This window comes from Mustela erminea, chromosome 11 (assembly GCF_009829155.1).
Source record: "Mustela erminea isolate mMusErm1 chromosome 11, mMusErm1.Pri, whole genome shotgun sequence".
Classification (NCBI taxonomy): domain Eukaryota; kingdom Metazoa; phylum Chordata; class Mammalia; order Carnivora; family Mustelidae; genus Mustela; species Mustela erminea.
In genome coordinates, this window is record NC_045624.1 from 32,077,587 (window position 1) to 32,093,664 (window position 16,078).

General features: G+C 38.8%; 1 protein-coding gene across 1 annotated transcript in view; it reads right to left on the bottom strand.

The window, feature by feature from the left end:
• Positions 1–1,820: 1,820 nt before the first annotated feature.
• Positions 1,821–16,078, bottom strand: part of CFTR (CF transmembrane conductance regulator) — a 168,956-nt gene continuing 154,698 nt past the window's right edge. The window contains exons 24-27 of the mRNA XM_032304554.1: positions 14,076–14,165; positions 5,681–5,853; positions 4,746–4,851; positions 1,821–3,533 (exon numbers count right to left, since the gene is read on the bottom strand). Of these exons, the coding sequence (XP_032160445.1) occupies positions 3,333–3,533; positions 4,746–4,851; positions 5,681–5,853; positions 14,076–14,165 (570 nt within the window). The 3' untranslated portion in view covers positions 1,821–3,332. The remainder of the gene's footprint in view (positions 3,534–4,745; positions 4,852–5,680; positions 5,854–14,075; positions 14,166–16,078) is intronic.

The window sequence follows — 16,078 nt, forward strand, 5'->3', positions numbered from 1 at the left end:
ATTTAATAGCATGTATCATAATGGGAAATGCATATTAAAGCAATAATGAGACACCACTAAGCATCTATACTAGAAGGGTCAAATTCCCAAACACTGACAATGCAAAGTGCCTGGAAGCTTGCAGAGAAACAGGAACTCTCCTTCACCGTGGTGGAAATGCAAAAAAGACAGCTACTCTATAAGACAGCTTGATGGTTTCTTATGAAACTAAACATACTCGCATAAGATCTCTTGTATTTACCCAAAAAAACTGCACAAGGATGTTTATAGCAGCCTCATTCATAATTGCCAAAGCGTGGAGATAGTCAAGTCCGTCAGTAGGTATATCCAGATAATGGAATATTATTCTGCCCTAAAATGAAATGAAATATCAAGCCATGAAAATACATGGCTCCATGTCTTTAAAAGGAAATTTAAATGCATATTACTAAGTAAGAACAGCCAATCTGAAAAGATTACATACTCTATGATTCTAACAATGTGGCATTTAGAAAAGGCAAAACTACGGAAACAGTAAAAAGGTCAGTTGTTGCCTGGGAGTAGGAAGAAGGAGCAGATGACTAAGGGTTCGCCAAAGGTGAAACTTCATGTAAATCATGGAGTTTGGGTGATAATGATATGCTGATTATAAAAAAGGTACTACTCTGGTGTGGAAAGTTGACAGTGGGGGGAGGCTATGTGTATTGGAGTGCAAGGAGTTTATTGGGACTGTACCTTCTGCTCAATTTTATTGTGAACTAAAAACTGCCCTAAAATATAAGGTACATTAGTTTAAAAAAAAAAAATAGAGTAGCACATGCTCTGAGACTGACCTTTTGGGGTCATGTGTGAAAACTAACCTCTCAAATAAGGAAAGACGTGGTTGGAGGACTTAGTAGGGGTCTACTTTCTATCTACCACACCATGGCCCTGCAAGTTACTGTAGAAACTCTGCAAGGAAGAAAGGGAGACCGAAGAACCCTCACCTATTATTCATAAGGATTTAAACAAAGAAAAACCACTCAGCTTCTAGAAATACTATTTCCCTTGATGAGATTTGCTCATCGAGACCTATCAGATAGCTACCACTATTTGAAAAGGCTTTCAAATAAATAAATGGACACTCACAGAATATACAACTTTTTTTTCAATTAGCCTCACCTTTAAAATTTAAAACACAAATACCCTCGAAAGCATCCTAAGTCATGAAGTGGGGAACACAACAAGATATTTGTACAACCTTGTTCATAAAAGCGTTATTCAACATAGTCAAAGGTGGAAGCAACCAAAGTGGACAAATGAATAAATGCAATGTGATATGTCAATATAATGTAATACTGAGCTTTAGAAAGTAAGGAAACTCTGACATATACTGCAAGATGATGAACTATGAAGACGCAGTAAGTGAAATAAGCCAGTTGCAAAAGAACAAATACTCTATGATTTCACTCACAAGGTACTTAGAGTTGTTACATTCATAGAAACAAAGGTTGCTTAGGACTGGGAGGAGGGAAGAAAAGAAGTTTTTGTTGAATGGCTTCATAGTTTCAGTTTTGTAAGATGGAAAATGTCCTGTGGAGGGATGATGATGATGACTGCGTCATAATGGGATGTACATAAGGCCACTGAATGGTAAACTCAAAAATGGTAAATGTTAAGTTATGTGTATTTTACCACAATTTAAAAAAATAAATCATTTTTAAGAGCATCTTAAATTTATGTGGGATTCTCAGGAAGCTGTATTTAAAGAAATGATTCATGTTTTGTGTTCCATGATCCTTAAAGACTGAAGTAAGAGATCAATGAGACATGAGTAATGAACACATCTGAAGACAGCTAAGTTTCACACAAATATAGGGATTTTATTGGCACATGATATTTTCTTACAGTAATAAATAGAATGTAATATTAACAGTTAGTTTGGAGTTGGGAAGGCGTGTGTCCTTGATAGGAGAGGTCAGATTTCACGGTACCATTTTCCAAGAGGGAACCTGTGTGCTGGCAGGGAATCGTACAGAGGCGCAAATCTTTGTGAGTCCCCTTGCTTCTCTCTACACCATCAAGGTAATTTGTAACTTCTGGTCAATAGCCCCCCCCACCAGTTTTTTTCCTTCACTTTTACCATATCATAAAAAGAGCTAGTGCCATAAAAAACCAACATTTCACATATAAAATTCTTTTAATACAAATATAATTCATAATAGAATCATCGTAAAATACAGCCATTTATAAGTTTGAAATATTAAAATAAATATTTCCTAGAGAAAATTTTACTTGCATGACAAACTTATAAAACAGAAGCATATAAAACAAATTGATTGACTCTTCCCTGTGTCTCCCATTATCTGTCCCACTCAGTCTGCACTAGGAGGAAAGGCCTACAGTTAGCCTGAAACTGTATTGACATTACCCTATACTTACCCTACATCTTTGGATTTCATGTACATCTACCTGCAGTGCCCACAGCCTATATGCTTACATATTCTTCCAGTTTCTAGGGGCAAGAAGGATTTCCTGTGCCAATTTTCATTAAAGCATTTTTTCCTAGCTATCCTTCTGTTCAAAGGTCTTATGAGCCTGTTACTTTCTAGAAACTGGGGAAAGTCATGTCAACTTCTGCATCAAGGCAATTATCCTGTCCCCCACATGGGACTGTAACAGCCCTCTTCCTGGGTAAGGGATGTATACTAATTGCCTGAATTATTTGGATTTTTGGTAAAGCAGTGAGTGGTATTAACACGGATTTTCCAGATCAAGAAGTTCTCTCTCCTGATACTTAGATGTTACACGGTGTATACTGTGATGAGCTGACTTGTGACTTTTGCAGTACTCTAATACTTGCTTTGAAATAGAACAGTCCAAATACGTAAGAGACAACAAAGTTGTATTTTTAAGTATCTGGGGAGAGTAGAGGCAAAGTGATATAAACTTACATAAACCACTAAAGTTTCCAATCATCTTTACTTAATCATATCTTGAAGTAGTATGATTACAGTTCTCCTCCAATAATACAAATTAGCAAGTCTCTCACTAAACAGTACGTTGAACAATTACACTGGCTGACATGGATAGCTACCCTTCCAATTACTACCAAGAGGAAAAAGTTTTCAGGAAGATCTGACTTGCAAACACAAGTGGTAAATCTTCAAGGCTTTGAAGTACCTTTCACACAATTTGACCACTGCCAGGAAGCTACTTATCCAGACCCATCTGAGCGTCCTTAATTCCTCTTCTCAAAATTTTTCCTTTTAAAAATAAACATTACTCATCCTTGTGGCAGAAAGAAGGGGCAGAAACTGGGTTCTCCTCCAATTTCATGAGCGGCCAGCCCATGCCAGTATCTGGAGTGTTCTCTAAAGCCTTGTTTCTTGCACCTCTTCTTCCGTCTCCTCCTTCAGAGCAGCAATTTGAGAGCGAGACTTGTGCTTGCTCGAGTTCCGGTGCGGGAAGAACCTCAGCCGGTCTGAGGGGCTGATGGCCTGCCGGAAGAGGCTCTTCTCGCTCAGCAGCCTCTGGAGGGAATCATACTGCCGCACCTTGTTTTCCTCTATGACCTAGGGAAGTGGCCATTAGTGAGGTCTTGGGCAGAAGGCAGGGTGGACCAGAGGAAGGACAGAAAGTGGCAGAGGCTCAAAGGAAGATAAAAGCCAAAAAGCAAACAAAGTGTCCACAGGCTGGCAGGCTGGATAGTCAGAGATCTCATTTCCCTGGGGAGTCCTCTTGCTTCTGGAGCTTCTCCATTTGTGAAATTAGCTATAATTGTCTACTTAGCAGCTGGAGGAGTTTTGTTTGGTTGCTTTTTAACTGGTATAGGACTGAGCAATGTGCTTCTTCAGAGAACTTTAAAGGAACTAACATTGCTTGGTAAGCCAGAACAATCTCTGACAGATCCTCATTTATGACCTTAAAAATGAATGTAAATCTGCAGCATGAGAAAGAGTTGAGCCTCTCCGACAGGGGGCTTGAAGCTTAGCAATCCCAAATGGGTTATGATGTGCCTGAGTTTAACAGGCCTCCCTGACACGTTCAAGTTGGGGAAACCCAAGGCCAGATGATGGAGGGGCTTTACCCAATCTCTTGAACCTGGCAACAGCCAGGCAAGAGGCTATGGGCTGCCCCCCTGATTTGTCACTTGATGCTTATTGGTAATAACAATCCTTCAGTAGGAAAAGCATTTACCTCCAGGAGCCTCAGAAGCCTTAATAGAAAAGGACGAGCTATAACATCCCCAGAACTTCCTTGTGACTAAACCTGAGGGAATATGTAAACATCACATTAAAGAGTCTGTGACAGTTTTGAAAGCGTGGTAAGAAGGTGGATGGGAGAGGCACTTAACCTGAGCTCCAAACAATGACCAGAAGAATGAAACGAGTCTTTCAAACTATTGCATTAAAACCACACATCGGATTGCAAGACAATGAAGGCCTGTGCTGGACCCCATCCAAGGGAGACTTAGTTATTAAAAAGCATCAGGACTTCGACTTTATCATGATTTGATCCCCAAATAAAGGATTCAAATGTATAGATGTTTCAATTTATTAATGTAACTTAATAATGTGCTGCTATTTTTAGATTTACTGGATTCCAACCTCACCTCAGAGCTCAAACTTGTGCAGCTCTTTTGAGCAAAGCTGGGTGGCTGTGTGATACTTATTTTAAGGAATAACCCATACATTGTTGTGTTGTGATTTGCAGGAACTCCTATGTAAGATGTGGTTAACAAGAATGAAAGGAGAAATGAGATCTTAAGCAAATTATAAACTCACCAAAAATCGCTGACATTCCAACATAGCTTCTATCCTGTGTTCAGAGAGGATTACTGTGCAATCTGCAAATGCTTGTTTTAGGGTTCTTCGAATGATCTGATATGTTCTAGAAAAGAAAGAAAATACCACAGTAACATCATAGATTCTCAATAATCTGCCCTTACCTTTGATGACGTACTTATTTTCCTATTGATTTGGTTCTTTAAATTACTTCCCTTTCTTAAATAATTCTATTAACATAGTCCTGATATAGAGTCAGCCACAATCAGCTTTTCAACCATGGGGTAGATCCTAAGTTTCCATAAACAAACAGGACAGATACTTTGAAGAAAATGTCACAAGTCAATACATTTTATTATCATGTGGAATCATAAGTAGTTCTTTTTGTGCTATAAAAATTTCTTATTGTATAAATAGCATAGAAAGGAAAATCTTAAGAATCAGATTTGCCTATGTAACTAAATATTTCCTCATGTGTTGACAAGGGGGTAAATTTGTATGAAATTCCAAAAATTACACACAGAAGAGAACACAGGGTTCTTATACCAGGAAATAAGCACTTGTGCTCATGTCAAATAGTGACTTTTCTACTGGGCAATCATTTCATATCCTGGGGGGGAAGGGTGGCCTCCCCTTGCAGACATGACCGCCTAATGAGAATTTGTATCAATATGAGGTAAGCATCAAAGATTCTGCTCCCAGGGGCACCTGGGTGGCTCAGTTGGTTAAGCAACTGCCTTTGGCTCAGGTCATGATCCTGGAGTACCAGGAACAAGTCCCGCATCCGGCTCCCAGCTCCACGGGGAGTCTGCTTCTCCTCTCTCATGTTCTCTCTTTCACTGTCTCTCTCTCAAATAAACAAATAAAATCTTTAAAAAAAAAAAAAAGATTCTGCTCCCATCCTGGTATTCAATAGCAGGAATTCTGAAACTCACATTGGATCCAAATGAGCACTGGGTTCATCAAGCAGCAAGATCTTTGCCTTACTGAGAACAGATCTGGCCAAGCACATCAACTGCTTGTGGCCATGGCTTAGGACGCAACCTCCATCCACCAGGACAAAATCAAGCTTCCCAGGAAACTGCTCTATCACAGATCTGAGTCCAACCTGCAGAAAAGAAAGAGGGAAAACACTGTGCTTAGAAGGACAACTTAGATACCAGAAGGTTAAAGACACTTGAGAGGTCAAAAGTTTCTATTTCACATCAACGACCCACCACTCTTGCTCTTTGGGTTTGACTGAACCAAAATCTACATATAATCATGGCAGCTCTAAAGGATAAACCTATGACTGGGTTCAGTTCCATATTTCATTCAGGAATTTTTAAGTAAGTGCTTATTCTGTGCCAGGTGCTCCAAGTAGGGATCAAAAAAAATGATAAATGGCACATGGCCCCTGCAAGGCTCAGGATTTATAAAGACATACACAAATAATTACAATTGAATATGCTAGAAAAGATAATCTGTATATAGTGCAGTTATTTGTATATTACAACAGATTCTTTTGTTCTACCTTCCATTCCCTACTCTGTCATAACAGAGCGTTAAAGGTATGAGAAAAGAATTGGGGAGCTTCCTCAATTCATAAAAACTTTTTTTTTTTTTAAAGAAACTGATGAAACTATGAAGTAAAAAAAAAGAAGTTAACATAGTGGTATATAACTAGGAGATTTAAAGGTACTTAGATCTTGAGGTGGAATATGCGAGTTGTGTTAGGGCCAACAGCTTATTTTTTCAAGCTAAATGGGAAATAATAAGGTGAAAATGTGAACAAGATATAGAAATAAATTCTTTCAAGATAAGACAAAAATGATTAAATCTTTGTCTTTTATCACTTATTCAGATAAGTATGCATTAATACTTTTTTTTCATCAAATATTCCTGAGTGTTTGAGGGCCAAAGAGATACATGGATGATTGCTCCTACCCTTGGGGAATCTGGGATTTAGTATTGGGAAGGAAGATATAATAATAATTGTAATACAGGCAGAATGGGATTATGGTTTTAGGACAGAGCCCCAGGTTCAGTGATGAATTCACTGATGGCCCATATCATCATGTCTGATCAGCAAACACTGTGTGTCCATGACAGGTACTGCAGGTGATACTTCTTTCCTTGACTGGGCTCTCATTAATGCAATCTCACTTTGTGAGAATTCATTAATTTTGAAAAGAGTTTCTGAGATGGTAGGGAAAGTAAACATATTAATTAGACAAGGTAAATTAGGCTGATGTATCTTAGAAGACTCAAATGTAAAACTGCTTTCAGATCCAAGGATCTGAGAATGTGAATAGAGACACTGGGGAGGAGTCAGAGGACCTGTGTTCTTTTTTCTCATCTTCATCTTTTTGTTTTTTCTTGGATTCAGTCTGTGAACTTGCTATGGTCTCTCCCATCATGTACCCCCATGTTGTACTTTAGCTACTATTCCATATCTACTCTCTTTGTAGGAATCTCAAAAAAAAAAATTAGGATGCGCCTGTTGTCACCACTGCCTCACAACAGAGAACATTTTTTCCTTCTTTGAACATATATTCCTTGGCTTATGATAAGCCACATACTCTATGACCACTTATTATCATGTGTGGGAACATCTCCCTCTTCCTGTCTCTTGAATATCAGTCTTCCTCACCCCTAACAGTCCAAATTCTCCTTCTGAGAACTCCTTCATTTTTAGGGTATCAATAACCACTGATAATCTAATGATTTTTCAGATCTTTATCTCTAGTCCCGGCCATATTCCGAATACTTCTTAAATCCTTCACCTGGCTAGCCCCATTTTGGTGCCATCATTATCCCTTAAGCTTCACATGGTAAATCCCTAGGGGTCAATCTATCAATTGACCACACAAACACCCCAGGGATCCTTCTAAAATACAGAGTTGACCACCTCATTTTTCTGTTTGAAACCTCTTCCTGACAGAATAAAAACCAAGCTCTCTCACGTGACATAAATGGCATCCAGAATCAAGTCCCCTCCACCCTTGCTTCCAGCGGCAGCAAACAGCTTGTAGTTCCCTATACACTGCGACATACCCTTCTAAATATCCCTGATCATCCTCTAGGGCAGTCAGGCACGAAGCCATGGCAGTATCTGTGTAAGTTTTCCCTGTTAGACTACTTCCTGAGGGTAAAAACATATGTTCTTTAGCTCTATGTCCCTCATGCCAATACTGGGTGTACTGCCAGCCTCAACATTTGTTTACTTGTTCAACAATTATGTACTGAGACCCTAGACTGATGGCCCAAAAAAAGGTTGAAACATGGTTTTGATGATCATAAAAATGAATCCAAACTTAGGAATGATACCTGCTAAGTGAACAAGGCCCGATTTTGTTCTGCCAATATAGAATGCAGTCTAAGACAAGCCACTCCCCCTGTGTGCTCTCTTTTTCTCATTTTTTTAAAAAGTTTTTATTTATTTATTTGACAGATGGAGGTCACAAGTAGGCAGAGAAGCAGGCAGAGAGAGGAGGAAGCAGGCTCCCTGCTGAGCAGAGAGCCCGACGTGGGGCTCCATCCAAGGACCCCAAGACCATGACCTGAGCTGAAGGCAGAAGCCTTAACCCACTGAGCCACCCAGGCACCCCTCTTTATCTCATCTTTGAAACTCTATAATATCTCTTGAAAATAGAAGTATAAAATTAGAAGTTCCTTAACACTAATAAGAATTTTTTATATAATTTTTAAGTCAAATTAACTATCAGGAAAAGTACAGATTAGATGGATGTTAACAAGGGTTATCATGGTGGTATTTTCACACTATATAATTATCAAATGATTATATTGTACACTTGAAACTAATACAGTGTTATACATCAATTATACTTCAGTTAAAAAATAAGAGTACTGGTTAAAGATTGCAGTTCCGAAGTCTAACAGAAGTGGCTTTGCATCTGCACTTCACTCATTTGCTGATGGTATCAGGTGTGTTACTGTAAGTCTCATTTACCTCCCTTGGAAAAAATGGGGAAAATACTAGTGTGGACTTCAAAGGACTATAGCATAGATTAAGTGAGATAATTTCTGGAAAGAGATTGCCACACAGTGCTGAACATGGTAAGTACTTAATCCATCCTAACTACTAGTACAACTTGGGAAATCCCAAGGGCAGGGGCCTGGTCCTGAAACACTACGCTGGTAAGACAAGATTTGCAAGATTTTGCCTTCATAAGTTGCCTTGGGAGGTGCGCTAGCAGGAAGTACTGCAACATTATTAATTTATATTATACCTCTAGTAACGACGTTGAGGTATTGGTGAAAATGTGGTTGCATATACGGTATTCTCCCACAAGATCCATACCAATCTTATAGTCTTTTCCCAAGCCCTCTTACTATCTTATATTTTGTGTGTGTATTTTCCCAAATGAAACTATTTCTTAGGCAAATAATTAAATACTTAAATATTTATCACTGTCAATATTTGGAGAACAAAATTATAAAAATAAATGAGAGTGAGACATAACAATCTAGGGTCAATTCTGCAACATTCCTATCTCACTGTTTTACTATCAAGTAGAGTAAAAAAAATTTTTGAATCACATTCACTAGAGAAAGATCAACATGAGTTAGTAAAACTTTAAGTTTTGAAGTAAGTGCACATTTGACAAATTTATCAATTACCTATTTTACACCAGATATTGTGGTAGGTTTTAGAGAGAAAATTGGGAGGAAGACAGACTAATAATTGTTTTTGAAAAGATACAAAGTTATACTCTAGGTATAACCAACTTTATGTGCTGGTAAGAATGGCTTAAATTAGCCTGAAGATTATTTGAATGTAAATGACTATTGAGTCATTCATTCTTTAATAGGCTCTTAATGAGGGTTTATTAAATTCTAGGTACAATGGCAGACCCAGGGATTCGAAGATGAATAACACTAGGCCCTTCCTTGAAGAAATTCACGGTCCAGATAGGGAGAAAATTAATATGTGAGAAATTACTGTAAAAGTGCTGTGAGGAAAAAAAAAAAAAGAAGTATTGAAAAGGTAATTGCCATAGAGATAATCTAATTTAGTAGCAGAATTCTTTATATGTTAACATGTACATAATATATCCATACATATTCCTGATATAATGTCATTGATATATATCACAAATTATTTTTCAGTAGGTTTAAAATAAATATAAATTTTCACTTATCTCTGTCTAAGCAAAGGTAAATTAAAATTTACTAGAATCCAAGCATTTCTAATTAATTTTATCCTAACTTGGCCTGGAAAGTAAATAAAAGCATCAACAGTTTTTGGAAATAAAACTTTATAAGAAAAGAATTTGCCAGCTAACCCAGTTGAGCTGATAAATCCTGTATTTACAAGGAAAAAATTTTGTTTTGTGACATATCAAACTAAAAAAAAAAGTACTACGGTCTGTAAAGGACCAGACATTTTCTTCAAAATGTTGATTCTGCTATTGCCACACTCTGGAATGTTATTATGTAGCAAGAGTTTGCTCTTGTGACAAGAAAACATGGGGAAAGAAAACAAAAAAGTGAATTGTGTTTGGACTGAACAGTCCATTAACAGGCAGCTATAAAAATAGACACTCTCAACACCTTTAGGCACTCCTTTTGTTGCTCTGCAGGTTTTCCAAGGCAGATTTTCAAGTTAAAAGGCCACTGTGTCTCTTACTTAGCTTGCTCCTTAAAATAACTTACCTGACTATCCATGTGTTAGGAAGAGAACTACCTTAAAGGTATCGAGAAAGCAAACAATTACCAAAAAAAGCTTTCATTCTAAAACTAACAGATGTGCGGCTCCAACCATGGACTAAGAAAGCTCACTTCAGTAAGAGCCTGTGAACCTGAAGTCCAAGCAGGCAGAGAGAGCTGTTCCTGCATCCACCAAGCCCCTCAAACTGCTCAAGGCTCAGAAGGCTCATTACTAATGGCAACATCTGCCGTATACCAATCACAAGGTTGTCTTTGTGATATATCATAGGTGAATCAGTTGTGAATAAACAAATGAATCAAATTATTCATTTAAAAAAGGAATTAAGCCATTTATGTATTTGTTCAATCAACCAATATTTACTGACCTCCATCCACAGTCCAACCCTACTGTACGTACTGGAAATACTGCAGTGAATGGGACAGAAATCCCTGTCCTCAAGGGACTTCCAATCCAAAGGGGAACATGGACAAGTTAAGAGGTGAGTCTATCCCACACAAGGAATGTTATGAAAGAGCTGAGGGTACAGGGCACAGTGAGGAGGGGCTCCTCCTCAGGACTGCAGGGTGTTGGTGTTGGAAGAAGGAATATGTAAAAAGAGACCTGAATGATGAGGAGAAGCAGGTGTGAAGGGCTGGCAGGGTTTCCCAGGTGCAGAGAACAGCATGAGAAAAAGCGTCCGGAGGTGAGAGAGCACATGGTAGTACCATGGATCATGGTAAGCAGGGGAGGCTGGGGCATGAGTTTAGAGAGGCAAGCAAAGATCAAATCATGAAGGACCTTGGAAGCCACCTCAAGCAGGGTGGACTTCATTTAAAGGATGATAAAGAACCCTAGGAAGGGGAGAAACAAGCAATCAGATAGGGTTAAGACAGATCACCAGAGCTACAAAGAGCAGACTGAATTGTAGGAAGCCAATGAGAGGGAAACCAGTTAGGAGGCCATTTCAAACATCCATTTGAGAGTTAGTAGTGTTATCAGATGGGAATGGAAAAATTCTAGATATTTGCAGGAGATGGTATTAATAGGACTTGATAGGTGGAGAGAGGTGAAGAAATTGGGAGTTAAGAATAAGTCCCAGGTCTTGGCTTTGGGCACCTGGGAGGTGCTGATGCTATTTTCTAGAATTAGTAAGACAGAATGGCTGTGTGCACTGGGGCCTAAAAATTTACTATGGAAACAAGGTGCTTGACCACTCTAAGATGTCAGGTAGGGAACTGACAGGCAGATTTGGGAGTCACAGCATCGTGGTATTAGAGCCAAGAGGTTGCATGAAATGTTCCAGGAAGAAGGAGTAAAATAGGACTTCTATACGGGCAAACACCAACCTTTAAGAGATGGCTAGGTGAAAATAGGATCAGATAGCCAACAGTCAGCTAACACCTATTATTCACCAGGCACTGTTCTTGCCCATTATATGTGTAAGTCAGAAAAGTTACAGCAACTTTATCAATTATGATAGGGGTCTATTTTTTTTTTTTTCCCTCTTAGGATTCAGTCTCTTGAAATTCTGATAAAGTCAGTGCCCCTGGGGAGAAGTTATCTGGCTCGGAGGCATTCGGGAATGGGAAAATTAGACCATCTCAGTGTGAGGTCTCAGACAGAAACCCTTTTGCCCTCCTTTGCACTTGCTTTAAATTCATCCAAGAACGATGAGTCTCAGTGTGCCAGGACGAAGGTGTGGGCCTAGGGCACAAAGAGTAAGGAAGCTATTTATGCCAGCTTTGCTTCTAAGCCTTAGAACTAGTAACTAGGCATGATCCTCATGGCTTCACAAAATCTCGTCCAGATCAGCAAGAATAAAGTTTCACACTGGAGTATGTGGCCAAATGCAAGGTAGGAATAAAGTGTTTCTTTATTCCTACATGTTGTCATCATGTGCACTTGTGATTTTCATTTGGTGGAAAACTGAATCATGAAGGAGGTGCTGTTGAGATAAGAGTCAGGTGTTTGGCTAACCTGTTACTCGGTTCATTTTCCTGTATTGAAACAAGTCACAACAAGGTCACAGCGAGGACTAGATGAGATGCCATGTGTCCTGGTTTGCCCCAGACAGTACTGGTTTATGCTTTTTGTCCCAGTATCCTGTCCAGTTTAGAAACTGACACACCCCAAAATGTTCCTGTTTGGATAAATTATATGATCAACCATGTGGACAAAAGCCCAGGACTTTTAACTTTTAAACCAATGATTTTCTGCTTCTCAGCTCCTCTGAACCCTTGCTTATTTGTATGCTATGTTTGGGCCTCCTCAATAGAAAGTAATCATTAGTATTCAAAGCACATGACATGAATGTAAGGACAGCATTATCTTGGTTTATGAGTAGCAAAGTATTTTTTTTTAAATCAGTAAAAAAGACTTAAATAAAGGTTGATCAAATGTAAATACAGACAGGTAAAATTTACGCACTACAGCAATGTTAAAATTTTAACCATGTTTTCTAAAATTTTAGATTATTTTTATGATCCTGATTCCTATAAATTTTATTGTGACTTGGCAACAGTTGCAGATTTTATAAAGCCTAATGTCTTCTTCCGCAGTTTCTGTCCCACCACATTGTGTTCCTATAGCTCATTCTCTGAAGTCACATCAAAAGATCTTCAAATGAGCCACTTGCAATTTAGTTAATGTTTTCTTTAAAATCCCTGTTTGTTGGGTAATAAGGAAACTTTGATAATAAAAATAGTTAATCTAACTGTATTTTATGAGGGGCACATTAAGGTTGGGCACTCAGTGGGTAAGTGTTTAACACTCACAAGGCTGTCAAAGCTCCTGGCAAGACCCAGTCCAAACGGAAGCACGAAAGGGAAGAACATTTGGGATAAACAGAATTGGGCTATAATAAAGACCAAAACTATGGGAAATAGTGAAATAAAGTTGTTCTCTAAGAAGACCTTTGAATCTCAGTGTTCTTGAGGCTCATAATTACAGTCTGCTACTAACCAGGGCTTTGGATATAAGCCTCAAGCTTAATAGAACAGTTTATGTTTATAACCGCCTATTGGGTAAATACAGGGGATTTATTATTTAGGAATTTCAATTCCATTTTAATCCATATATTCCTAATATGGCCCTACTGACCTTAAGGGATGGTGTACGCCACAACTAGGTCATGTGACTTTTTGCCTAGAAAGACTCATAGCCACATCCCCTTAAAGCAACTGACTCCTGGTGACTTCCAGAGAAGGCTGCGGCCATTTGCAGGTGCTCTAGAAGGATCATCATTTCTGAACTCATGCTTCCTAGAGAAGTACACCATGTTAGGCTAAGGCCTCTCCTCATGCTAGGAAAGCTTCAGAACCAGAAGAGGGTGGATGAGAAGATGTGGAGAGATGATACTTAGAATCCCAAATAATTCTGGTGCCCTGTAGGGTGCCTGGGTCTCTCCCAGTCTATTGTCTCACTGACGTACACTGGTAGGGAAGCAGGCCAATGCAGTGCTACCTCTGGGGTCTGAGAGTGGGGGACTCACCACAGAGGAAGAGGGAGGCCTAGTGCAAAGTACTGGGGGCTCCAGGTATATTAGTGTTCTCCACTTGAAAGTTATACACATACCTACAAGCCTAAAGGTTAGCGTGTAAAACTATCTTAGCTATGACAACCACTCCTGCATGTGTACGAGCTACCTCTTTCAAAATTATTTTAGTAGGCATCCTTACCTCATCTGCAACCTTCCATATTTCTTGATCATTCCACTGTCCATAGGGATCCAAGTTTTTTCTAAATGTTCCAGAGAATATAAATACTTTCTAGAGCAATAAAGAAACAAAAGAGGAAAGTATAAATAACATAAACATCTTTGTATGTTTCCACTATTTTATTGCAAAAATACTTGAAGCAGAAAAAAATACTTTAAAATCAAGTGTCCATATACTTACCATCTAGTTTTCTTAAATTTTATTTTTAAGATTTATGTATTTACTTGAAAGAGAGAGAGAGCATGCAGAGAGGAGGGGCAGAGGGAGAGAGTCCAAAGCAGACTCCATGCTGAGCACAGAGCCCAACATGGGGTTCGATTTCAGGACCCTGAGATCATGACCTGAGCCAAACCAGGAGTCAGACTCTTAAGTGACTATACCACCTAGGCACTCCTGGTTTTCTTAAATTTTAAAATTTTATCATAGTTGCTTTGTGTCCTCTTTAAAGAAGTAAAACATTACAGTACATTAGAAGTCCCTAACGAACACTTATCTCATCCCAATTTACTATCTTGTTCACATATGTTCCTTGGATTCCTTTGATAAATCTAGCTTCTTAAAGGATTTTGAGATTGTTTGAATGTACAGACAGTTTCTTTAAGCACACATGTTCATCTGGTCTGTAAACCAAGGCACACCTTGACTTGCACAGCCAAGAGAAAGCCACAACTTAGGAATCAGTGCAAAAATGGAAGTCAAGTCTTTGTCTAAGTGAGATCACGAACCAGATGTGGTGGAACCTGCTGAGTGAACAAAATGACCATCTAGTGTCCTGCCAGGAGAAATGCACAATTATCCCCCTGAGTCACTCTCCTTGACAAATCACTGTCTACTCAGGGCTGCCTGGGGCCTAAAGAAAATGTTTTAAAAGAAAATCACTGTCTCACTGAGAAGTGCTGATGTCACAATACTAATATTTAGTCCTCTTTTTGTGCATACGGGTGAACTGAAAAATACTTTTGATGTTAACACTCAGAATAATATTTTCTTTGCCTTTTTTCTTTTCCCTTTGATTAATATCCAGTAGAGAATTAGAACTACACTTTTTAAGTCTTCGTTTTCACAAGCTGCCATATACTGAGAGAGAAAGCTCAGCGTCCATTTCATCTAAAAGGAAGTGCACAAGACAGGTGGGTATCTGCACCTCTTGGATAGAACAAGAGTATCCTCACCATGGCAGTCAAGTTCAAAGAGGGTCACATTAAAGACCTCGTTCTCCAGTGCACAGTTTAAGGCTTAAAGAACAACATTGCACCAAATATCTCAGGAACCATCTGCAGAAGGAAGAAGAAGACTGATGCTGGTATTTCTTAACCTGCATCAAAATCATCTTCCTAGGGCACCTGGGTGGCTCAGTTGGTTAAATGTCTAACTTTTGGTTTTGGCTCAGGTCATGAACTCAGGGTCATGAGCAGGGAGCCTCTTAAGATTCTCTCTCCTTCTCCCTAGCCCCCCACCCCCACTCCACTACCCACTTGTGCTCCTGCATTTGCTCTTTCAAAAAAAAAAAAAAAAAAAACAACTTTCTTTGGGGGCACTTACACTGCTTTACAGAAGTGGATATAAGGGATGAATATATAACTCATAAGACAATGGATATATTTGTGTGTCTTCCTCCTAGCTTCCCAGGAAATGAAAGTAATGTCCAAATAAGCTAAGGAGAGCAGACAGACAAAGAGCATTATCAGGGAATTCTGATAAATGAGGAATAAAATAAGAAGTGGCTCTGAAAACTCGAGTCAATTCATTATTTAAGCAATGGGGTTTATTTAGTACCTAAAGTTCAAAGGCTTACCAAGGGAATTTTGCTTTTTATTGTTTTTTACATTTTCTTAAATATTATAGTTCTTTATATAAAAGGTTTCTTGCATTACTGAGAAAGACAGGAAATAACCATTGTGAGGTTTACCAAATATCAGACAATGCATGACACGCTTTGGAGAAGCCAGCTCCATTGGGAACCA